General features: G+C 33.2%; 2 protein-coding genes across 3 annotated transcripts; both read right to left on the reverse strand.

Moving 5' to 3' along the window:
• Positions 1-255: 255 nt before the first annotated feature.
• Positions 256-17,507, reverse strand: LOC124439896. 2 transcript variants are annotated; one of them, XM_046990179.1, is made up of 31 exons: positions 17,320-17,507; positions 16,968-17,054; positions 16,516-16,545; positions 16,181-16,242; positions 15,821-15,934; positions 15,258-15,312; positions 15,072-15,134; positions 14,118-14,185; positions 13,851-13,900; positions 13,632-13,750; positions 13,012-13,103; positions 12,915-12,949; positions 12,434-12,537; positions 12,134-12,231; positions 11,574-11,614; positions 11,244-11,367; positions 10,721-10,886; positions 9,975-10,091; positions 9,828-9,841; positions 9,484-9,528; positions 9,137-9,166; positions 5,411-5,426; positions 5,236-5,321; positions 4,595-4,686; positions 3,403-3,499; positions 3,037-3,106; positions 2,894-2,970; positions 2,264-2,339; positions 2,014-2,097; positions 1,880-1,947; positions 256-1,497 (listed from the first exon to the last, which is right to left on the reverse strand). In XM_046990179.1, exons 1-28 carry the CDS (start codon positions 17,320-17,322, stop codon positions 2,294-2,296), a joined length of 2,001 nt encoding a protein of 666 aa, XP_046846135.1. In that variant the 5' UTR covers positions 17,323-17,507; the 3' UTR covers positions 256-1,497; positions 1,880-1,947; positions 2,014-2,097; positions 2,264-2,293. The 2 variants fall into 2 exon arrangements, with proteins under 2 accessions (XP_046846135.1, XP_046846134.1); XM_046990178.1 differs by having other exon boundaries at positions 5,399-5,426.
• Positions 17,508-17,975: 468 nt separating this feature from the next.
• Positions 17,976-27,034, reverse strand: LOC124439897 (glycylpeptide N-tetradecanoyltransferase 2-like). The gene is made up of 13 exons (XM_046990181.1): positions 26,903-27,034; positions 25,696-26,076; positions 24,314-24,438; positions 23,751-23,842; positions 22,959-23,075; positions 22,377-22,547; positions 22,199-22,307; positions 21,153-21,224; positions 20,849-20,887; positions 20,650-20,709; positions 20,188-20,355; positions 18,787-18,924; positions 17,976-18,422 (listed from the first exon to the last, which is right to left on the reverse strand). The coding sequence occupies exons 2-13, from the start codon at positions 26,027-26,029 to the stop codon at positions 18,402-18,404; spliced, it is 1,446 nt and encodes a 481-aa protein (XP_046846137.1). The 5' UTR covers positions 26,030-26,076; positions 26,903-27,034; the 3' UTR covers positions 17,976-18,401.
• Positions 27,035-27,066: the final 32 nt, after the last annotated feature.

The raw sequence follows: 27,066 nt of genomic DNA on the forward strand, positions 1-27,066 counted from the left end.
CGAGAAACATATTTAAGGAAGGCACAAAAATGAAGTGTTAGATGCAGGTAAAATTTCTCGCGCAGTGAGGCGATTCATAGACAATAAAAACATGCTGTGAAAAATGTTGATCGTGGAAACACCAAACATATATTTTCTGAATGTGGATACTTAAAAAATAGATGCGCATGGCATGCATTTATATTGCTTCAAGATCAGCAACGATCTACAATAGAGACTGCAATTTACCAGTTAAATAACTCTTTGTCAAATGGATACGTGTTAGGTAAAATGTTTTATTGTCTAGCATATCTGTTAAACTCAATCGACAGATGGACTTCGTACTTTGAGCTCGCAAAAATTCTGTTAAAACACATAGGCTCAACTGAGATATTTTTTACACGAAATGAAGTTTATTACCTTATACGAACTGTTAAAAACTTCAATTTTCATGCACAGTACCAATAACAGCCCGTTCTTTACTACAATGCAAATATTTTTTCCGTTTATTCACTGAAAAAACCATGAATGAAATTAATATTCAAAAGACACGAATAGTAATTTTGCTGAAAATTTTGCATTGTATTCGCAAGTTCGAGCTGGCTTCACCATTATTCATACATAATACTAAATCAAGGCTGTGGTTCCAGTTTAAGATCAACAGTAACATCTAGGCAGTGGCAGACACTTTATGGCTTATTGGAGAAGGATGAGATTTCAAGGGATGCTTACTGGTATACTTTGAAAATCTAATCTCCAGAAATTTCATTTAAGGATTCCTACGTACACATAATCCTATTTACACAAATTTTAATGCGTCTGCTGGTACGTGTACAATACAGAAGTCTGTCAAATATTTATTACTTAACATCAAAGTTATGTTATTTAGGGGTGATTTGAGGGATTGGGCGAAAGATTTTAAATCTTTCAAAATTATTATTTGGGGGCTGAAGCCTCAAGCCCCTCACCCACACTGCAGTCCACCACTGTAGCTAGGCAACCACCGTTTGCATGTACAAGCCAGCTAACGATGTCTTGTTAATTTATTTAATCTTTGGTTTACAAACAGCAATTGAATTACGTAAAAAATTATGAAGTGCTTACAGTGCTTACAAAGCCAAAAGCGGAAGCTTGAAAAATGTTCCGAGAGTAATGGCAAATAAACCATTAAGATGTGTCGTATATCCATCTTGCGTATATAATTGCAACATCAGAATGGAGAAACACCGATAGCCACTAACATTTTTCAACTAGAATGTGGCGAGGCGCGGATGTACAACGTCTCCTCCTCACAAAGAGTTTCTGCTTTATTTAGGACGTTGAATGAAACTAAATCTCTTTTTTCTACGATTCTCATTTTGTATTTACTACATTTTTGTGAACTTCTTGTTAAGATGTCGTTTCGCTCTTTTTTCTCGGAACAACAGCTGATTGTGAACGCTTAGCCGATGCTAACCACGAAGGTCCATTATGAATGAAATTTTCACTCATGCGGAATAAATTCAGAACTGAAGCAGACTTAAATAACTAGTTAAGGCATTATTGATTAAAGTCACCATTGGAAAGTTTCCCCAAATACATTGATTTAGCAAATTAGAGGTCAGTATGTCGTATAGATGATACAATGAAAGATGAAACTTTCAAAGCCGACAGCACAACAGTTTTTAGTATGTAGTGAACTATTTAAATTTCGAATCCCGTGCTTGAAACTACAAAGGATTTACCTAATTCTAAATTTTGTGAAGACTTCAATCCTAGGTTCTGTATCATATACATCAGTGAAAAAAATAATGAACGGATTTTACAGATTTCAAGAATTAATTTTTGTTTTAAAACAACAATAGCATAGCGAAAATTTATTGATTTCTGATCAGTGAATCGACTAAACTTTCAAGGATACATTTCTCTCAACGGACGATGGAAGTTTGAAGACAGATGGCGCTTGTGTAAAACGATTCTTTGTAGCTCCTGTAAAAATGATCACAAACCATAGAAAAACACAGATCATATAACGGCGAGAAGCAAATATCTTACCAGAAGGATGGAAATACAGAGTAGCTTTGGGCGAGTATACGATTCCATTTCTTGATGGCATAAACAAGGCAGGGAGGCATACATCTAGATGAAGAAAAAACAAATATAAAACGGAAACAAACGCATGCAAAAATTGATGTGAAAATTGTGTTGAGTTTATGAAAAAGTTTAATATTTGATGCATTTCTGATAAGAAAAGCTTTCGGCAAATCACAAAAATGATCGAAAACTCGAGACAAAAACTCCTTACCGTTAAAATCCATTTCATCGTGCTTAGCACTTAATCTGTTCTGTGTTGCCAATTGAAGTTCATAACTCTCTTGAACCTATAAATATATACCCAAATTAATTCATGGGAAGATAGAATAATTTAATAGATTAATTTCTGAAGTTTCAACAGTGGCCTAACAGCCCGCAAGTTTGTTTATGGCGCGGGGAACAGGACTAAATTACGTTTGTCATACCAAACTCGGTCAAACAAAACTGGAAACTCCTACGTTCATGACATGTAAATATTTTGCTGTTCACTCAATGTAAAAACAATAGATTTCGAAAACAGACCTACGAAGAGAATGAAGAGTGCTTTACATGCAACATGAAGAAATTTGCGGGATTGCTACACAACAGGGTTAGAGCCCTTCGCATTCTGTCAAACATGATCCGAATATGATAAAAAAATCATCCACAACAGTTATGGCATATATACTATAAAAACTGATTGGTTAAAAAACCCATAAAAATTGGTTACCTCAGATGCATTTAACCACTTTAACCAGAATTTTTGTGGTTACTTTAACCAATCATATGGTTATTTTAACCAATCAGTTTTTACAGTGTAGAAATCAAAATTTGAACGAGGAAATAAAATCAAAAGACAAACCGCTTTCTTCGTTTTTGGGTCAATTCATCATGATATTTGGCACTTGCTTTTGAAAAATATTCCAATCTGTCCAGGAACTAAAATATAAAAATATCCTATTGCCAAATGGCTTTAATGCTAAAATAAAAGCTTTATATACAAACGTTTTCAGGAAGATCTTTGCCCCGCTGAGGTAGAGATTGCCCAAGTTTACTTTTCTTTGTTTGAGTTGTCCTTAAGAAATTGCAGGAAATAAAACATTGGAAAGGATAAGAAATGAACAACATCATCGTATTTTCTCTATTTAGTCCCACAAGGGATTATATTTGGATACATTTCAAGTTGGAAATTTTTAAAAGGAGGGGGAGTAATAAGAGACTGGGGGCGAGAGGAAATACCGTATCTGTAGTAACATAAAAAAAGAACAGGTATAGAATACATAAACGGAACACTTCCATGACACAATATATGCGCAAATGTTAATTACTTGAGTTAGTATTCAACATGTCATTTTTTACAAAAGTTCTTACGTTAAATCGGCAGTACGTGGCCTTCTGCTACTTTCTCGAGTGGTCGGTGTTGACCTGACGAACGATGCACGGTTTTCAAGTACTGGCGATGTACTAGCTACATGATAAATGTAAAAGGATGCTATGATTTCTGTCCGATGAAACTTCCTGAATCATAAATTTATTACAGTGCTGTGCACTGGAGTACCGGAGGCCGGAGTTAGGCCGAAGCTCCGGCTATTTTGCCTGCCGGAACCGGAGTTTGTTCATCTCCGGCAAAACTCCGGTAGCAGATGTTTGTGCTGCATAATACTGTCAAACTTTGGTAAACAAGTCTGATCAAAACATTTTTGTATCAACGAACGATAACTATCGGCTAAAATTGAAAAACTTGCATGAATATAAAGCATTTTATGCATGACACAACATGACGCTAGATTGCGTTCACACATGCTAATTTATGCATGATTCAAAGTACGGACAATTTAACTTTACATATAAAAATTTAATTAATAATATACCTTAAACTGTTGAACGGTGAATTTCAAAATCAACAGCCACAATCAGTGATTCGAGTTATAAAATAGCCGGAGCCGGAGTTTGAAGCCGGAGTTCAGATTTGATAAGAGCCCGGAGCCGGAACTGAAAAACCGGAGTTTGCACAGCCCTAATTTATTACAAAAGAAATAAGTTTAAGCAACCTTACTAAGTTCAAAAAAAGCATTTTTATTGAAATAGACCAATAGTGTATTATTGTAGCTTGCACAAGATCATTTGCCACTATTTTAAGTCCAAGCCAATCAGAATTTTACACACTTAATGGAAAAAACAACAGGACTAAAACTTGCAGGTTGACTATGCTATACGTAAGCACGCTAAAAAAAATTGAAGATTTATTTTGAATTTATTATCGAGTTTATTGTACTTGCTTTCCATTCCGTTTGCTCTTGTAATGTTGTATGGTTACAAATTAGGAGTTGTACACACACATCAAATGATTTGACAATCGGGTGTGTTTAGTTCACAATAATGACAACTTTATGTCGAAAGACATGACATATCTAAACTCATAATATGTATTCAACTTCAAAAATCTCTATAAGTATCTTCTTGAACAAATCTGTGGATTATTACAGACAGCAGAAAACTAAGTAAAACAACATTTACATTTACTATTGTACAGTAGAGATACATACAAGAAAATGCTGCTCACCACTAACGACTTTAGGTCCGGCTGACGAAGCATTTGAAAAACCATCTGGAGATCCACTTGTGTAAAATAGATGTATCTCTTGAAGTTGTAGTCTGTGACGTAATATAAAGTCATATCACACGCTTTAGAGAATTAAAACTACGGGTGAATTTTAAAAACAAAATAAATGCATGATATAGTAAAAGTCAAGCAAAGGTAGCACACTCAATTTTTAATAGTAACGCATCACTAGTGGGTTTTTTTAATTTCATGTAATTATATTAAAAAAGACGTGTGGTAACGCAATTAACTATTTTTTGAAGACTTTGATTAAAGGTTTTTCCAGATTAAGAATTTTCTTGCTTCTTTTCTTTGGTTGTAAGAGAAGATAAAATAAAAAATATCAAAAAGGGATTTTCTAACTGTGCTCTTTTAGTTAATGAGTAACACTACAAAACTTGGCGTTTCTTTTGGCGATTATCACTTGGAAATTAATGATGCCAACTAGCTCCAAAACCTTCAATAAACAATATTTCTCTAAATACCATCTTCTTATCAATTTGAGTTAACACTAGTCTTTCAATTCTATTGAGTGATCAATTATATTCCATGGTCTTCTTTTTAATCGAATTTCGAAGATCAATATTTTGCTCAGAACTTACTCATATTCTTTCTTCAAGTTTTCCAGTTCAATAAAATGTCCATTCATTATTTGGCGAAAATCAGCTTCTGAGTAGATTTTCACCTCCTGGAAATTGCACAAAGAGCAGTTCAGTTTTCTTACTTGCAATGATATTGGTAAAAACGTAGGTAGAAAAGAACAACCTCTTTGTTTACCTCTTCTTCTTTTTTTCTACATGCACATATGAAACGCAAAAAAACATGAAATAAAAATTGGAAGTATTGGTAGTTAACATGAAAAGTTTATGGCCAATCAACATGCAACGTGTCTATTAAAGGTAGTATCATCACACTAAAATGAACTAAAAATTGAATCATTGAATCTCATAACTTAAATGTATAATATCAGTGTTAAATTGAAACATATTTTTTCGCAACAGAAATTCTGAACTCTATACTGTACTTATTCACAGCACAAGGGTAAGATCGGGAGAACTGCAACTCCCTTTCAAGATTGAGTTTAACAGTCCATTTTTGAGGCAAAATACAATAGTTTTTGGGTCTACATTAAGCCTCCGACTTTAAACTCCCCCCCTCCCCTGCACAATGGATCATCATGAGTAGTGTACGTAAATGTAATGAAATACAGTTATAATTTCGTAGCAACAACAGCTTTTAAATAATGTATTATTTTCCCTGGTGAAAGTTCAGCAAGAAAAGTCATTTCAAAATTGTCAATCTTTTATTGATATTGGTACCGTAGTCCATGACAACAACCAACAAATAACCCGATTTAGATAATTAGCTCCCTGAATATTTTCTTAAGTAAAATATTTTTGTGCAATACAATAAAAACATACAATACAATGTTAATCAACAACAATAAAGAACAGAACATGTTGAGCAATGGTTACATTTTTCTATTGATGAACTATTCTTAGATTTTGTAGAGCAAGTAACGCTTTAAATCTTCAGGAATTGGAAGTTTGCAAACTGATTTTGGTGGGCAATTGCTGATAATTTTAGTTCTGCAAAAATGCTTCAGAGAGAAATGAGATCTAGGCAACAACCATAAAGATGCAAAATTTGCCATATTTCCAATAGCAAGATACTCGCAAGATTTTGAAAAACACAAACTTGTTGGAGCACGTAAGTAGTTTGTAGAACGATGAAAATGTGGTAGTGTTATGGTCCAGAGTACTTCAACACTAAAAATGTCAAATATAACAATTCGACCATCAGATATGGTCATAGCAAGCATACTTCCATCTGGTGAAAATCTTGGTTGTGAATTGACATGTACTCCAGCAACATTGTTCATAACAAGACTATTTTTGACAGAGCTAGAAGGTAATATAATGCCATCATTGAATGATTGAATGTTCCACAATCGTATGAAACCATCACATGTAACAGTGACAAGTTGGTTTGTGAATGATGGGTTGAACGCTATCCACATAGCACCTGACCAATAAACATCCCCTCAAGTTCAACAATCATTTGTTGTTTTACCATAGATGAAAGAAGCACTTTTCCTGAACCATCCAACAATTCACAACCAGCTGCTAAGATTTTACTGTCAGAGGAAAAGCCCAAACTTGAAATGAATTCAACTTGCTTGAATATTTTGTTAAGAAAATGAACATGTTTTTTTGTCAGTTTGTTTTTTAGGAAGGTGTACACCTCCAAACGACATTTATCTCTTATGGTAAAAAAGTTTGAAGACACAGCAAGAACTACGTATTTACCATTTGGTGATATTGAACAACATGACACATCACATACAATGCTTCCTTGTTTAAGTATGTCAATACGAGATATGTTGACTTTGGCACTGACAAAATTGATGAAATTAAAAGGATTTTCACATTGCCAGATTTCAAGATATGAAGGGCCCTTATATGCTAAGATCCTCAAAACGATATTTTTACAGGTAGAAATATCGCGGATTCTATGTTTGGCAAGTGTTATAATTCTCCCACTGCAGTAATGAAAGAGGGCTAATTCATTAGGACAAAATACTTGTTTATTCACCAACTTCTGGACGCCTGAACCATCAAGGTTAAAATCTACACCACCGGCAAGAAGGCAATTCTCATCGTGAAGAAAAACTAATGGTGAGGTCGTTGATGTTAAAACTGGTGATTCCATATCATCAACTTTTCTCGTGAATTTTTTGAACATCTTTGGTTCTGCTGTGGAGTTGATTTCACTTGTATCAATAAACTTATAAGGCCACGGATCCAATAATGTACTGGTAGTTTTATCTTCGTCGGTTTCTTTCGATGATTTTGATCCCATAGCGTCAATATGGTAGTGCTCAAGCTTAAATCAACAATATTTTATAACACCAACGACGCCAACGTCGCCAACACAACAGTGTGTTGGCACGTGACGTCACAGCTTTTCTGTCCGCTATTGTGAGGGAGAAAGAACCAACATGGCGGCTGTATTATTGCCTAGGTACAACTTTTTAACTGGTTTTCTTCGGGAATTTTTAACAGCGAGGATTGAGAACCTCCTTGTGGTGACCATTGAGCAGTAACATGTTTGTGAGAAGAGTATTGATAAGTTTTCTTGCTTATTTATCGCATAAATTTCTTACTTTGTCTGTGTGGTTTGACTTTGTACATCCACAACGTACTTGAGCAAACTTAATATTCTTTAAAGCATCACGGACTCAAAATAAAGTAAAATTCTAAAGCATTGAAACTTGGAAACTATACAAACGACGATTTTTTATGAACTTGGTCAATGAAAAGAAAGGCAATTCCATAAAACAATATTTTGTCATTGTATCATCAGTGTATCTTCTAAGGAAACTGGAAGCTTGTATGCAAACAATTATCTTATTACCAATTTTTCTTAGGTAAAGTCAAACTTAAAATTGTATCATATTGTGTGTTTTAATGTTCAAAATTTCCATTAAAATGTGTTATTGTATTTTAAATCTTGACTTAAATCAATCACTAGTTACAAGTAACCAAATAATGTCTTGGTAAATTTCTGCAAGCAGATAAATATGTTCTCCCATGATCATAGTTATTTAAACTAATGTGAAAGAACTCTACTGTATACTGCAAATACAAAATAATTTTAAATTCTGGTAGTCATAAATTGTTAAGTCAGAGAAATTAACTACTCATGGATACTGATACCAGAAAACAGACTGTGCCCAAAGGTGGGAACAACTCATTCAAATTACTTTACTATAAATGCATCCTAGTGACAACGGTCCAAATAATCTCAGCTTTTTAAGGCCAATGTTAACTACACAAGATGCTGTTGTTTTATGGTCATTGTGAGGTTCTCAGCCTTGACCACCAAAACATTAATCTTGCAAAAAACCATTTAACAAAAATATTAAGTATTTATATAACACTAATGCATTAAAATTTCTGACTGTTTATCACTGGATATTTAATAAGTGTTATTAATATTATATAAATTTAGAAAAAAATTGGTCGATATAATAGTAAATTGTATTACTGCACCACTCTATACTTCCCCATTATGGCGAACAGTCAAATTTTGTGACATAGTGGTGGAAAATGATGACCCGGATGTTGGTCCAGGAGGATACTGAAGGGTGGGGGGGGCAAGACGTTCAATTTTATGTTTACTAAGTTTATCACAACAATTTTACCTCTCATTGTGGTATAACTGGTATTTTAAATTTGCTAAGACATTAAATTATATGCTCCAATATGGGTGCAATAAATTTATTGCAATAAGGAGCTCGCACTTACACCTCACATAAAAAACGGTCGTAAAGGTGGAGTGATGATTCGACACACAAAACTCAGTAATTTTTTTTGGACATTATGATTTTAATACTCCCCTTGCCAATCCTTGGCCGATTTCCCATGTATATCTTATATTTTACATTCATGAATACATTCACCACCCTCCTTCCCAAAAATAATTTCAAATTTAACTCACTTCTTCTCTGCCAGGATCTCTTCAACCAACCTTAAAAACAATGAAAAATTTTCATCAACATAAACATTCAGAATAGATATATAAAGAATATATATATAGTCTTGAAAAACTCGTAAGCAAAGGTGATTTACTCTGGCTGAAAAACTTTATGGAGGACAAATAGTACAACATAAGTTATTATGTTAAACTATTAACATAAGAAGAACAAAAGAGCAATTCTTCAGAATATAGATGAAACAGGGTAAAAGAAGGGGGATGTGACAATAGACTGCTTGCTTTTTTATTTGTTTATTCAAACAAGCTTTCCCCTGATCGATAAGTTGATCATCACAATGATATATACTTACTCGTTAAAGGTTAAGGTCTGAGATGATCTTTCCACAAAACGCAACCTAAATATCAACAAAATAATCAAAATATTTGATAGTGAGACAGTTTCTACACATGACACAACTAGTCAAGCTCAAACCTATAAAATATGAAACTATACATTTTGTATTTAATGGAACGATAAGTGAGAAAACGTTTGTAATTTAAAACAAAAACAGAACCAATGAACAAATATTGCTTCCCATCATAACATTAAATTATCTACTGCATTTCACTTGTGTTTGACTGAAAATATTTTTGTTTTTGGCAGCTCGCACAAGTTAATTTACAACAACTCCATCAAGTAAAAAAAAGTTTTTACCTCTCTTGTTTTGTCTTCAATGGAGAAACATAAACACAAAATAAAGAAAAATTTAAAATACAAAAGATATCGTCACATTAATAATAATGTTCGTGTAGAAAAAACAATGGATATTTTGTGGGAAAATCACATTGCTCGTCACCTCACCTTGTAGCAAATAATAGGAACATGACCAACTACTGCGTTGAACTTTGTGTCTTTATCGGATTTTAATGATAACAGTGGATAATTGGTAGGTATATCCACTGGATCTGGAAGGTTTGGCTAAAGAAAAACGAAAATTTATGACATTACTGATTAAGTAGAAACAGCGTACCCACTTAAAACGTACAAAAAAAAAAGGGAACTTTTGAAGCAATTGAGCTAAGGAAAACTCAAAGCATTGTCACCCACGAAACAGCACAAATTATTCATCTCGTTCGTCTACATTGATTCAATCTTAGGCATCTTATCTGATGAAGGTTAAGATCTAATCTTCTCAAGTGACGTTAAGATAATCCTTAACTCTTTAGAGGATGATATTGATGTAGTGCCATTCTCAACAATCGTATGTATTTTATATTTGTTCTACAAGCCAACAATGTACATCAAACGAGTTTTGTTTATCGTAAAACTGCAGGTGTTAACATAACCTATGTAGATTTTTCCGAGTATAAGCGTTCTCATAAGTTTATTTTAAGTTATTTTACCTGAATTGGTGACTCTATAAAAACAATTGCAAAAATAAGATCGACTATTGTCCATGGATAGTTAACTTGTTAAAAGCAATGGTAATTTTAAGAAGAATTATTTTCAAAGTTGGACTTTATGGTCGGGGATTGCCGACGGAATGTAATCATGATTCAAAGTTTCAAACATCTATCCCATTAAAGACATCAAAAAGTTTTACAAACCAAAATATTCAATTCGTCGTATTCAATTGTCGACATTGCATCGATTTGTTCACCATCATTGCCTTGAACAGCTATTCTTAGACAAAGTGAGTTGATGTTTGTAAAGCCTTGTCCATGTGTGTATTCATTATCGTTAGGTAATTGGAAACTAAACTCCTGGAACTGACTATAAAGATATATAAATGCAACAAGCTGTTGAATAAATCTGATGAAAACAAATATCTATACAGACATTGTTGAGTACGAACATGAGATCGACAAAGTTCAATCAGTCACCACTAATACAATACTACAATACCATCCCATATTCATTACCTAGACAGGTAACATTTTGATTGCTGTATTTGTTGTATGATTTTATAAACATTTCCAAAGTGTCTACATTTTTAGTACGTTAAGTGCTTTATACTTCATTGTTATACTTGCAAATGATTAAGAATTGCAATTTTTCTTTTTCCTTATTTACTTCAGGAATATAGACGATGTTAAATGATACAACATCAAGTTTGAAAGAATTACTAACTTGTTTGGTGGCGGTGTGTTGTCGATTTCAGATGTTAGCATCCCACCATTATCAGTGTAAGGCTTGCTTTTAAATATTTGCTTTCCAAAACTTATTGTACACGTTGGTTCAGACACTGCGTTTACTAAACAATAAAGAATTAATCCCAATAATGAAAAAGTTATATTATCAATAAAAATCATTTGAAAACATATTTACCGTAGTTTTTCTTTTAAGTATTGTATTTAGCTTTGTTTATTAAGACAGTATATGAAAAAATGTTTTCCAAAGATTTGTACGTTCAGCATTACAAAATTACATTAAAAAATAACACAAAATTACAAACCCTACCTAGATTACATTCAGGTTTGTACGTCAACACATGTAGGAATCTGAAATGAGCGAATACAATACTGGTTGATTTCAAATATTTTGAATCAAGCTATTCTGTAAAGTATATATGTACGCGGATATTTTGCATTGCCCCTCCCCGCTCCCCATGCGACAAAGGGGCCCAATTTGAGAAAATATCTAATAATGTTAGTTAATTTCACTTTCAAGACACATCTCACACATTGCATGCAGTCGCAAATATTTCAAATCATGACGTCAGAGAGCACAAGGAAAAAATTTTTCTTAGAGGATTCCCATCAATTCTACAATACCCCTATATCTGTTTTGTATAAACATACAACTATATACAATATGTACAATAATGTGTCCTCCCGGTCATCACCATATTGATGGTATAAGCTAGTGATGGTCATTTTCTTAAATTCCATTTCAGAATTTGCAAAATCAAATAACGATGCAACATAGTCGATAATACAAGACGTGTTCTGATAATTCCGATATGGTTTTCATGACATGCTGCAATAAGCAACTAAAAAATATAAACGTGATTCCTCAACCTTTTGTATTCTTTCTCCTCTGTTCCAACGCTTTTGTCTTCTTGAATGCATGTTTTATTTATTTCCGATGACTCGTCAAAAAAAGACACGTTTTTATGCTATAATTTATAATTCAAAGACACTGATGAGCTTACGTGTACAACTGATTTTAAAAATCTCTATAATGCAGAGGTTTAGAAGGAGTCGAAACAAATCAGTGTTTTATCGGAATTTAACGTTTCGTGGAAACTTTGTATGAAGTGCGATTTTCGATGCGTCAAAGCCGAAGTGTCAGTAGTATTTAAAAAAGGAAAGCCTTACTTTGAAATGTCTTCGACCGGACAATCTAGAATTGCTGATATTACGAATACCAGTAGGACTTTCTACCATATCTCTTCCGGGTTTTTGCGAGAATTGAAATGAATCTTTCAAAAACAAAAGCAGGCAATGTTCTCAAGAATATTAATATAATGTGTATAGCTACTATTAATTAAGCTAATCTTGGAAGGTCCACATATGGATGTTCTTCCATAAACTTGAATTTAACGCAAGTCCAGAGGGCAAGTGAAGATCTTTTAAAACAAGTGCTATTTTTTTGGAAATGCCCAAATAAAATTAAGCTTTACAGAAGTATAACAAAATTAAGAAAGATTACAATCGTTTGTCATTTTAAAGAATTCCAAATGTTTTACGTGATAAAATATGTTCCATTCTTGGAAATTACGAAACTCTACGTCCAAGCAAGGCAAAAAGTGAGTTGGACACGAACAAACAAATGTATATACATACTGTTCTTAGCTACCTGATTCTTTTTCAAATGAATATTTTGATTTGAATCTAAGAAAAGATGATATGATTCAATGTACTGACGTCTTGCAGATTGTAGAATTTTTACTGACCTTGAAATCAATGAATGCTTCGTTTTATCTTCATCTTGTCCAATGTGATTTTCCTCCATCAACATTTTTCTTTCATCCCAGCTTTTACGTAACTAAACGATCCAGTTTGTACAGTCACTACCTCATTAAAATCGTTAAAACAACTATAAAATCCTGAAAAAGTGGAACGATACGCTATTTATGAGTAGTTTTTTTCATTATTTCATTTCTCATTCGTGTTTTCCTGGCATTTCAAAGATCTATGCTCTATATACTTTAATGAGGAAAACAAAAATCTCCATCCTTAATTGAAGATCTTAAACAAAAATGGATGGACCATGATCATTTTTAGAGGGGGGTGTTTTAGTTTAGTCTGGATTTGGGTGGCTATTTTGTGGGTCATCGTGTCACGTCCGAAAATTTTTGTAAAATTTTGTAAAGTCTTATAAATATTTTTTACAAGCGGCTTATACATTAATTACAATTACTTTTGCTTAATTCCATGGTATGCTTTAATATTTTGTATGGAAATTGAACCCCACATGCACCGCCTCTATCCAAGGCATGGAGGGGTTCGCACCCCTTCGCACCCCCCCGTAAATCCATGCTGCCAACTTAATGACATCACATTCAAAACCTGCCTCGTTGTTGTTGACTCTGTCAACTTGGATGCTTGGAGCTTCATTTTTCGCAAAAGTTGATTGTTTGAAATTCTTTCGACTGCTAGTGTAATTATGAAAAGCACTGGAACATTTTGAACCTAGAAATAAACACGCGAAAAAAATTTCAAAAAAAATTAAATAGCGCAACAGGCACATAAATTTATGAATTTTAAAGCCTGCAGGAAAAAATTAGCGTACTTTCAATATCTTTCATGGAGTTGGACGGATATGGTATAGTCAAAATCTCTCTATAAAAATCCATGAAATAAGAAGAATGTTTGCTCACATTTAATGGCATTATAATATTTTAACCCTAACTCCAAATAATGTTATAGATGAATATAATAAGTCTCGTTTGCTCATCAAGTCGTGATTTTCTTAACGCATAACTATTCAAACTTTGAGCTCAGGTTTGTGAGATGATTTTAATGGTATTTAAATGAAAATTATTTATTCTTTTTGTACCCAGTTTTTGCCTTTTCTTTCAACGATGCAATCAAAAATTTCCATCTGTGACCATGACTTTTAGCACTCTAAAAACATTTCTTATTATGGGCAAACATAACCTTTCAAAGTAAATTATGAAAATAAAATTTGTAAGCAAAAGTTGCCATCTGACCGCAGTCCTTTATGGTACATGTTTTTAGTGTTTTTGTACTTGAGTCAAAGCATTTTTTAGATGAAATGAAACACCATCGAATATAAGATTGTTAATACACTAACTTTGCTTTTGTTCTTTCTTGATAACAATGTATATTACCGGGGCTTAAAATAACTGCCGAATAGTGTCGAGAATCTGTTGTACAAACCAATGTTTATACAGTGAATAAATGATTCAATAGCAATACCATGTGTTTGATTACATTTTTGAAGAAAATTAGGTGGCAGTTGATGGGAAGCAGTCAATGGTTTAACATGATGTTAGGCTTTGATGACATTAAGATAATGTTTAACGAAAAATTGATAAAACAAACAATTTAAATATTTTGACTGTGAAAAAATTGTATGAATTCACTCGAGTACGAATGTTGACTATTTATAGAACTCTTCCCCTTGAAAAAGAGAAGATTTTTCGTCTTGTATACGTTTTAATTAAATGTCGTTAGAGCATTTCGAATAACTTCCAAGTTCTAAATCACTGTAAATGTGTAATAAAGAAAATTCTCACCGACACTGGGGTAGCCAGTCCTCAAGTTTGGTCATGTTATGTAATTTTTATATCATTTATAAGCATTTTATTTTTTTTAAAAAAAACATTACTTTTACAGTAAGTGAACACCATTTACAGGCTGTCCACGGCGCGGCAACAGACTTAGACTGTTGACACTTAGTTTATCTTTAGCCAAGAGCTGAATAAAAATCTTTCAACAAACAACAAGTTAATATTTTAAAAACTTAGTACATAGCTAACTTACGTACCATAACCTTTGAGAAGACTTTTTCCCAATTCCTTATTCGCTTTTCCTTTTCCATTTTCTTAGACTACAATAAGTATAAGATTGACATTCAAAACTTTAGTTGACACTCGTTGACTGGTTCTTTCGTGTCAAAAATACACTTTATATTGACAGTAATTTTTTCCATGTAAGATTTAAAACTTCCTACCGCAAAACCAACTAATTGCAGTTTCTTAAGAGCAATATCCAACTGTCTCTGTTTACTAAATGAAAATTGTAGAAAAATCAATATATATTATGCCTTTTATGCAATTCTTACAAAATCTGATATAAAATTAAATTCAATGGTAAAAAAATTTACTTGTTTGTAGATGTAGATCGTCCAGGTTGGTATAGTCCAGAGATGGACTGTTTTTGTTGTTGTCGAAACGTCAGTCAACAACAACAGAAACAGTCCTTCTCAGGACTATACTAACCTGGACGATCTACATCTACAAACATGTAACGATACTCCGGGTTCAAACCATTTACTTTGGCAAAAAAATTTGTTGATGAGTTGCATAAAATTTAAATTCAAACATCAATCATAATCTACATCAAACTATATGCAAGAACTGGTTGTAGGAAATCCGTTTCTTTTGTCAAACTGTCAAAATTGGTCAAAATTAGAAAGCACCGAATACAAATTGATCGTTCTGGACATTTAAGGATTATAATCAATTAGTTAACCACAATTGCCAAACCAACAACATCTTAAGAAAGAGGACTAACCTTTCAAAATCATTATGAATTTTCTTCAAAATATCACTCTTACTTTCCCATTGCGGTGAATATAATCTCACAAGACGGACAAGCTCATTTATTGGAGTGCTCAATTCGGATGCACTAAATCAAAGGGAGTGTATATGAACAGTAGGGTTGTATACACATATAAACTGCATGGAGGAATTCGCATTTGTCATTCAAATACACAGCATGAAACTCAGTTTGTCTCATTAAAACATAATTTTAAAAATGATATATTTAGGTGTGTAAAACACTCTCACATGAGTCATGATCATTCAAATAAAAGTGTGTATTGAGAAAATACATATAAATTTTACAGTTTTCATGTAAGAACTAAGAAGGTACCTTCGGTATAGCTTGGAAGATGTTAAGGTCAAGTTGATCAAAAGATTTGAAGGTAGAGAATACTGTAATTAAATAAAAACATGACAGAGATTTGCCAGGCGGAAAGCAAATTTTCAATATGAACATAATAGCCCAACATGATACTTTTAAGAAAGCCATCACAATAATCAAATAGAGAAGGATTTATTAATTACGAAACGTAATTAATAAATCCTTCTCTATTTGATTATTGTGATGGCTTTCTTAAAAGTATTATGTTGGGCTATTATGTTCATATTGAAAAAACATGACAGTTGTGTTGAAAAACTAGTTACAAGATAAAACAAGTGACCGACCTTTAGAAGCTCATCTTTTAATGTAAGCATCTAAAAGACATTTTTGATTTTAAAATAAAAGTGATATGCAACACAAAAAATAACACAAAGCCTAAAGTCAAATTCATGTAATATATGCATTTTTGAATAAGAAATATCAGCTAAAAATCATATAATGCTATGCAATGGACTGATTTAAATATTTGTCACTTAAAACACCGAAACTATGATCTAAATATGACAAACTTTAGAAAGTCACAATCCAATAAATTACTCTTGCCACAATGCATGAAGCATGCGTCAAAATCTACTGCAAAGAAGAGCATAGCACACATACATAATGATTAACTACTTTATGATCAGCATATAATTCCTGTAAATCACATAGTAGCTTTATTTTAAAGCTGTCATCAGAGAATCATCATAATATGAATTCTAAAATTAGATATCAGCTTATTTAGATACAGATTTACCTCTGTCAAGTTTTGATCAAAAATAGAATAGTTCGTTAAAACACCATCACAAAGAAGATTGAAGAAATCCATTTCCTTTTCAGGAGGCTAAATTATTGCAATGCAGAAAATTTGCAAATAATATATGACTAATTAACGGGGGCTGCCCCATAAGAAATGACCCAAGAAGGGAAATTATTTTCGATGACCCTACGACATAATAATTTTAAATGTTTGCAACGGGAAAATTAATTGCTTAAGAAAATTAATTTGTTTCCATACGTAGGATTCGAGCTACGTGGAAGTTTTATAGCATTGACAAATCAATGATAAACATCCCCTATTGTTAGTAAATGCAAACAGTCGAGCATACCATATCCAGACTACACTAGGAGAATATTTTAGTTGCGTAGATATTTCCAAAGGTCAAGACACATAAGGCCAGTTATAGTACTTTCTAGCTGCACGTACATAAAATTCAAAGGTCACCACCACATTAAGGGATTACTTGTTCGCAATGAACAGTTCATTAAAGTATATCGACCATTGATACCGACGGTGTTCACAATAACCGTTTCCAACGCGACGTTGAATAAATTAGAAAACTTTTTGAATTAATTCAAATGTGGAATAATTAAAAAAAGTTAGATGGTAAGAAACATGATTAGAAGCATATTTAAAGAGATTCTACAAATTACGATAATAATCATTTGTTCAACAAATACGTGAAATGGAATCCTAAGCCGAGCCCCATACCTTCAGTCTAGCACTAGGCTATGGCTGAGATATTGGTTGGTGATAAATTTCGCGGGTTCCTAAAACACGGAAACATCACCAAAATTACTAACTCATGATAGTATGATTGAGCTTAACAACTAAATTTTTCACACCTGCAAAAGTTAACCAAGAAAAATTCACAATTCGCAACTAAACATAACCAATTGAATACATAATCAACATTCAACAATAACCTCAACTCAAGACCAATCGTATCAATTGTGTACACCCCAATATTTTAACAACCAGATATCAACAGTTGGAGTTTTCATATAATTACTGCGGAGTTGAATATCAAGTTTATATTTCTTTGACATAAAAAGTCAAAGACAAAGCAGTAAACCTAACACTTTAAAAAATGATGAATTTCTACTACAATTATACACACGTTTAACGCGTAGTTTGTGTTATAAGACGTAAAAGCCAGAGTTCATAATCCAAACATAAAAACCATTTCATGTGATTGTCGTATTCCAAGTGAGATTTGATCAACACGACTCTACATATTTTTTCGTTATTTTATTTTTCGTAGAAATCCACAAGAGGAAAATGTCAATCAAAAAACGCACGTGGCGACTGTGTATAAAAAAACTCGAGAAAATGATGAAAACGATGATTATCTGACAACTTCTTCAGAATAGTTTCACAGAAAGCATACAAATGGCACTTTAGTAACATCTATTGCAGGACTAAGCCAACCTGTAGAAAGAATACAAATGATACTATATCTTTATGTTGTATTTATGGCATGTTCACACAAAGCTTGATTGCAGACTGTGTAGTTAAAGACAATCAAAAATAGTATACTTCATTCTTACACGTACACTCCACACTTGACGATCAACTTTATGTGGCTTAATGTTAACATAAGCACAGCTATCTGAGTTTGGAAAATTGGAAAAATCCAATTCACTTCATGTTCACTGTGTTTCACACTTCGTGTTCTTCGAATTCACTTCATTTTTCTGTAATTCTATTTACCCACCCCCCCCCCAACGACAATTTCAAACTCAGATAGAAGGTAAAAAAGAAGGTAGACAACAATCATAAAGACAAAACAGACCTTTTCACATTCCATATAGGGACATTTCCAGTTATAAAGATAATATTGTAAATTTCCATCACCAATTCCAAACTTCAATTTTTCAAGAATTTCCTTATTATCCATAAGATCAAGAGCGTTAAAAACATCGAAGCCATTCTAAAAAATATAAATTGTAGATAATGTTCTCAAGCGTACTTAAAGTGCTTATGCAGTGAAATTTTCATACATTGTTTTAATTGCTTATTCAAAAGTACTTGCTCTCAGCATTACTTTTATGGAAACAGAGTTAAATTTTGTCTTTTCAGATTGAATTTACAGATATCAAAAGTGGCGGTTTTTGGTTCTTTTTGTGCGAACTTTTTTGGCGGCCATGTTTGCTAAATTGACGTCATAAGGAGTACACATTTTCAACATGACAATAGAAGTTATTATTAGTTTGGCGACTTCCGTACTACTTATGACGTCAAATGAGCAAACATGGAGGTCAACAAAATTCGCACAAGAGGAGAACTTTTGGAGTTGAAATTAGTCAACTTCCACTCAACGTAAAATGGACATAAATATTTAAATTGCTTGGAAACATCTGAATATTTCATTAAGGCTATAAAAAGTATATAAAAATTTCACTGCATAAACACTTTAAATTGAACCAATAGCAAACTTTTAATAAAACATTGTTGTATAGTCCAGGCAATTTTTCGCAGTTTCAAGTCCATCAGGAATGTTTATTCAACCCAGACCTTAACGCTTGGTCAAGATACATTGGCAATGTTTATTAGACCCTGACCTTTGACGCTCGGTCAAGACTCATAGGCAATGTTTATTAGACCCAGACCTCTGACGCTCGGTCAAGATTCATAGGCAATGTTTATTAGACCCACACCTTTAACGCTCGGTCAAGGTGCAAAGGCAATGTTTATTAGACCCAGACCTTCAGCGCTCGGTCAAGGTGCAAAGGCAATGTTTATTAGACCCAGACCTTCAGCGCTCGGTCAAGGTGAAAAAGCAATGTTTATTAGACCCAGACCTTCAGCGCTCGGTCAAGATTCATAGGCAATGTTTATTAGACCCAGACCTTCAGCGCTCGGTCAAGGTGCAAAGGCAATGTTTATTAGACCCAGACCTTCAGCGCTCGGTCAAGGTGCAAAGGCAATATTTATTAGACCCAGACCTTCAGCGCTCGGTCAAGGTGCAAAGGCAATGTTTATTAGACCCAGACCTTCAGCGCTCGGTTGAGGACCATGGCAATGTTTATTTCTCCGGAACTTTAAACGCTCGGAACTCGGAAATAAAAGTTTGTAAGTCGAATCCATATCATCAATATACAAAAGTCATGAATGAATCTCAATGGGCCTTCATTACCATAAACTACACGTACTACAGTACATCACACAGTCACATATAAAACATCTTACGTACCTGTTTCGCTATAATCAAAGCATTTTGCATTAAATCACTTAATGGCGTAACTGTACTGACGTTGTAAAATGAATAAGCAGCATTTAAAGATTTATGAGTAGGATGCTTCATAATTGTCGATGGTAGTGTGTAGTAACTGATTAAATCCGTGATTTTTCCTTCGTCATTCTAAAATATAACAGAAAACTGCCTTTAGTCATCATATCACACAAGTGTTAAAGCTATTAGATATCGCTGTACATAAATAGAATTTCGTAGTTATTTTGATTCATATACACCAGATTAGATTTCCCGATTGTAATTATATTTGAAATTCTTTTGGAATTTTTATAATTAATACAACGATAATCTAAAAGACCATCAACCCAATATTTCACGCCCGAAAGTCAACAAAATTCGCATAACGATACAATCTAACTTAAGTCATATGAAAAAATATCTTAAAAGATTCAAAGTACAAACCTTGACAACATAGCAAGTCATTACACCATCTCTAGGTGTAAACCAATGAAGAAACTCTTCCTGAAATATGAAACATTAGAATAAATTAAAAATAAAAAGAAGTTTTCACACATATCTCATCTTCTACATAAATATGCTTCATGAGGTACTTGTCTAATGAGACAACTAATTACTTATTAGGTACGTAGCTATACTTTACCTTAGAAAACACAGGCGAAAGTGAGAATTTTTTCAAATACTAAAAAAAACAATAAAAAGAGTGTAATGAAAGAAATATCGGGTACAACAATAGTGATAAACGTAACAGTTTTAGATTTAACTGGTGTTCTAAAAAACTGATAGTGGACGCAGTGTCAAATATCAAGTTCTAATTGGAGTCCTCCATAAGCTAATAACGAGGTATTAGATTTTGGTCGTACTTTCATATTCAAACAGCAAAACTTGAAGTCAATTCAAAGAAAAGAAGCATACTCCTATATATCTGACGTATGTGTATAAAATACCTCTTTAACAATCAAGTAGGCATCCTCCATATCATTGGGTAGAATAGGATAAAGATTAGGTAAGGTAATCTCCTGGAAAATAACAAAATACATCAATAAATTGATGTCGAAAGATTTGCTTGATACTAAAAAAAATGACTAGAGAGAATGTTGAAGCTGATAATTAAAGTTCTCATCAAATACATCGTCCTCAATGTTGACTGCCCTAAATAAAAGTGATCATGTATATATACGCAATTTTTAACAGAATTGCTCGGATGAGCTTTAACAATCCCTCCTGTTTTAAAATTTGCAACTACGTATATAAAAGAACACTATAACAGAACAGTTGTATACGTACGCATACAGTATAGTATAACTTCAACCAAAACATTGTTGTTTAATTGTTCGTCTTTATCCATTATCTATTAAACTATGTAAAATGACCATGCAGCTTCTCGTCGAAAAATGTTATTGAATTCCTCGGACAGTTCGTTGTATGACTCGGATGAGCTTTACCAATCCCTCCTGTTCTAAAATTTGCAACTACGTATATAAAGCGGGCGGGAGAGTCTAATCAGACCAAATCTAGTGAAAAAATTGCACGTATGACCTCACTTCCCTAAATGCTACGCAATCTACATCAAACATATCAAAAATGTAATCATCATGTCATCATTCGCTGTTAACTATAACTCACAAAGTCGTTACCATACTTTACGATTATCAAATCTTGATACAATAACTTGGAAGACGTTACCTTATTTATATAAGATCGCTTCAAGTAAAGGGTTTGAATCCGAAAGTATCGTTACATGTTTGTAGATTTAGATCGTCCGGGTTAATGGAGTTCTGAGAAGGACTGTTCATGCTGATGTTGACTGACATATCGACAACCTTAGCAGTAGTCATCGACTAACTTCATCAGTAGTTGGTAAGCAAGCAGTACCGCTCGCGTATTTATTAACATACGGTACGCGTATGAAACGCGTATGATACGAAAAACATACGCGTATGATACGAGCAGGGCAGAAATCAAACAAACAAGAAAAATTGTCGATACTCACCTCTGGCAACTTGTACAACTTTATCAACCTTGACATCGTCATATTTTTGCTAAGATTTGAAAACTTGCAGTCAACAAGCTTCTTTGGATTAAGTGATCTGTGCCAATACCTAACAAAAAATATCTTATAAAACTCCTAGCTCGGTTTTGTAAATGTGTTTTGATGCAATGTAACTTACCGACATGCGGAGACTGGTTTAGGTAAGACAACTCCAGCAGTGTACACGGCTTGAAATATTCCCTGCAAGTTTACTCGTCTTGTTATTTCACGGATAAGGACTGGGGCGACACGTTTTTCCCGAAGTTTCTTGTGTACGCAAAGGAAATTGATCTCAACGCATTTCTTAACTCTAAAAATACACGCAACTCGTGCATTAAGAACGTAAAACTGGGAAAGGTCTACACAAATCAAACGTGAAGAAGTCTTCAATTACGTTTGCAAGTTGTGGATCATTTGCAAATCTTTGATCAAATAAAAACATGAATGCATCTGGAATCTATTTTTTTTTCAAGCGAATGCTACGTCAACGTTGATCGTAAGATTTCTAACAGTCATGTACATAAGTCACTGTTCAAAACTGTCGTATTCGACTACATTTTTTCTTTCATCATTTTTTTAAAGGTTAAACATTATAGGAAAAGAGCAAATCAAGTAAAATAAAGTAACCAACCAAATTTGAAAAGTTCTGAAATACTAAATCATTCCAGACTCTCTTGTGGTTTAAATTACATACTATTCACAAAAACCAACATCTACTAACGTGTTATAAATATTGATTGTTGCAGGTACAGCACTAATGAAGCCAACTAATTTTTTGTTTGAAGAAACACGTACACCACAATGCCACTGTTTTTTCCATTCAGGTGGTTTCAGCGCCCTTTGAAAAAAGAATAATTTTGATTAAGTAGTCAAGTTTTCTAATCGTTACTCAGTTCACATTTTCTGATTGCCAAATTACAAATTTATAGAACAACATGCATGCAATGTTATCATATACCGTATTTACTCGTTTGAGCACTGCCCCCGAATGAGCGCCTCTCTATAATGAGTGAAACATTTTCAAAAAATATTTATTAGGGAAGGCCGCCACCAATGAGCGCCGCACTAATTATTTTTAGATGCCTGATTAATCGACACACCGTCAAAATTGATAGACTCTAACACAAAACAACCAAAAATCTCAAATCAACCTCAGAAATTTATTTGTTGTTAAATATTCTGGCTACAATGCACACTTGAAAGATTCTCTTTTAAAGAGCACCGCATCTAAAGTTACAAAAATTGGAAAAGCAGTGGGATGCTCAAGCAAGTAAATCAGGCATACAACATAATAGTGCAAAACCTTTCTTCAGTGATTTTGTGTTTGTATAGTTCTTGAGTAAAATATGTTCTATTGAATCAATGATTACAGAATATAATTAACATATGAATATATGAAAATGAGCCTGCCCACAGTTATCAATCTTCTGCAGTCCCCTGAACAAACATTCGTCTAAGCATCAATTTCTTTGATTTTATTAAGTCAGTAAAGTTGAAGTGTACAAAAGCTCACCATTTTAGAAAATCCGAGGAATAATCAAATCTAAACATATTGTCATCATCTTCAACATAATTTTCATTTAATAGTTGATACAATTCTTTCAGCTTGAAAAATAAACTTCACTATGAGAAGTTGCTTAAGAAAGACGACTGTGACTTTCACTTTGATAGAAAGTTGGTGATTAAAGAGTAGGATTAAAGATGCTAAGGTGTAGTGATATACCACACTTTTTGAAGTTAATGCTATGTACGTAGGTACAAGTCACAAACTTTGTGGAAAATATAGAAGAAATTACATGTTTCTAAAAATATAAATAAAACTTATGAAAGAAATGTGGACATTTGCATGTTTACATTACAATAAGCGCATGGTTGGTAAACAGGAAATTTTATTAAACTAGTGCATCACTCATAAAGGCACTTACATCTGTTGAAACAATAACTTCAGTTGTAATACTTCAGAAAATAAGCAAATATAGGGAAGGTTAAAGAGCAAGGGGATAAATAAACATCTTACATGAAGTGCGAACTTGATGGTTAAAATTTATGGAGGCTAAAATCAACTTAAAAATTTACCTGCATCTCGTCATCAATATCCAAAGTTGCCCATTCAAATCCATTAGGGAGCGAATATTCATCTTGCCTAATGTCTTCAATTTTTTTATCATCTTCAACTGCACGATTTTCAAGACAAACCTCCGCTAAAATGTAAAATGTTACATTAAACTTATTGCAAATAATTTGAAGGATAGATTGTTGTTTATTCAAAAATCGATTTCCAATTTTTATAATCAATTTATTGCTTATAAAAATTGGACAACACAAGGACAAGTTTACCACATTCAAATGAAATAATATCTAAAAAAATTATATCTACAAATAGCTTGCCAACTATTCAAATGAAATAATATCTACAAAAATTATATCTACAAATAGCTTGCCAACTATTCAAATGAAATAATATCTAAAAAAATTATATCTACAAATAGCTTGCCAACTATTCAAATGGATAAACCAACTGAAAAAGCAATACAAGCAATATTTTTAACATTATGGTAGAAGTTTCTTAGCCCACCAAGTGCACATATACATATTTGAAGCAGGTGCTTTGTGAGACTGGAAAGATTTCCATAAAAAAACACTAGAGATGAGACACTGAAGCTGGTTATTGAAAAGCCCATCGATAACTCAGTAGGTTAATCAGAAACTGCTGATTATATTAAAAAACAAGAGAAAAATGCCAAAATGAGAATACTCAGGCACATAATTATCATGAAAATCCACCAGGTTTACTATGGTTTTCACCACATATGCCTTTAATAATAGCATCTGGAGAAAATGACTTCTTTTTTCACAAAAATATCTGAGCTATGATGCTAGTATGACTTACAAAAAGGTTTTGGGCGAGACTAAATGTGTATTTTGCAGCATGATTGACATACATGCTTAATATTTTTTATGTTGCATCAGGAAAATTTTTTCCAATTACTTTCTGATTTATAAATTTCAACATAAAAACATAGCAAATCAGCAAGCAACATTTCAATTTCTATATTACAATGCAAAATATGAATTAAGAACATGAATGATTTATGAAACAGGAAATGTGAAACAAAAAATGAAACCAAAACCTAAAGTTTATTTCAATAAAATATAATTCAATCTATGATGAAAATTCCCCTCAATTGGACTTTAATGTAGAATTGTGTGTGTAGCAACATGTTTTCATAAAATTACTTAGATTTAAAGAGATTTTAGACAACCATATAGTATTGTGCTTCAATTAATATCCTGTTGATACAAAAAAGTCATTTATAAATGTTGTTTTAAACAAGCAATATGACACACAAAAACTAATAGAGTCTTATCCTCCTATATACTACATGGTGTTTTCATTCAGTCTTGTCATACACAATGTCTATATACAAGGACTACTCAAAAACCCTTAAAGTACTTACTCAATTTCGGAACCGGCTGTGTATCCCAAAACTCGTACTTTTTCTCAAACACATTCGCATTTTTTCCTTTTCCTTTTCCCCCATTGATAGCTTCATTAAAACGTAATCGACCCACCGCCTTTTGCAGTTGTGCTAGAGCTTGGGGTGATGGCAAAAGCGATGTGGATTCATCTTTCTTTTTCCCTTTTTTCTTTTTCTTTTTGTTATTGCTTGTAATAACGGCAGAATTTTTGAATTCGCTCGATTCAGAGACTCCGTTAGCAAGGGGAGAATCAGCGGTATCATCTTTCTCGGAGCTTTCTTCACAATTTTCGGTCTTTTCGTCGTCCGCCATTTTGAATCAATCCAGGGTGTAGTGGGTCCAGGGCACAGTTTTGAAACCTAGAAACAAACTGTCGTCGTGCATTGTATATTTAATTAGATTACCGGCTTCGGCTGGCTGCGGATAGCCACCTCAGCGCTCCTATTGGTTAGAAAATGCAATTTACTGGCTGCCACAATACTAATCACATGAGTAATAAGATATGCACTACAAAAAAATTTCTAGAGTCGGACTACTGTTTGTTACTATCCTATATCCAGGGTCGAGATTTGCCCATTTCCCCATGACGAAATGACCTAAGGTAATAGGATATCACCTAGGACAAACTTGTATTTTCACAAGAGCAACGGCGTTCTTTTTACGAAAACGTTACACGTGGAGGAACGCCGTTTCCAACGTAATATTATATTTTGGCTAGCAAATATCAATTATATGGAACCCACAGCCTCTACAAGATAATATACTTGAATTTGCTTGTTGTACAACTACATGACACTGTGCTTCAATTAAAAGTAACTTCAATTAAAAGTAACAAAATTGTCTAATTAAAAGTAACTTGAAAATGCTACAATTTGCATATTAGCATTTACAGACAAGTGACCAAAACCTTACACAATAGGACATTGCCCATCAGACTTTATAAAGCGTCCCCACTTTCAACAATTGCAAAACACCTCTGCTTATATCTTGAAAAAAATTTTAGGAAATCTGAAAAAATCAAAAATTAAAAATAATTTCAATGAAGTCAATTAATGATTTACAATTTTTTTAGCCTTCTATTCATTTAAAATTTAAAAAGAAATATAAATTGTAGTTTTTCTTCTATTAACATTAACGATTTTTAGATGGAAAAATATTTTGAACAAGTAATAGACATAAACATACACTCTGTAAGAAATACTAGCGTCTTCTCCATCGATCGAAAAACTCATAACATCTGCTTATTTTGTTAAACGGTCTGCTTCTTGTGTTGCATTCTGAGACGTCTCCTTTCCCTCTTGTTTACAACACCCTCTTCACTCAAAGTCAAACTCGGTTCTTTAATTTCA

The sequence above is a fragment of the Xenia sp. Carnegie-2017 genome, unplaced genomic scaffold, assembly GCF_021976095.1.
Source record: "Xenia sp. Carnegie-2017 unplaced genomic scaffold, XeniaSp_v1 HiC_scaffold_2, whole genome shotgun sequence".
NCBI lineage: Eukaryota > Metazoa > Cnidaria > Anthozoa > Malacalcyonacea > Xeniidae > Xenia > Xenia sp. Carnegie-2017.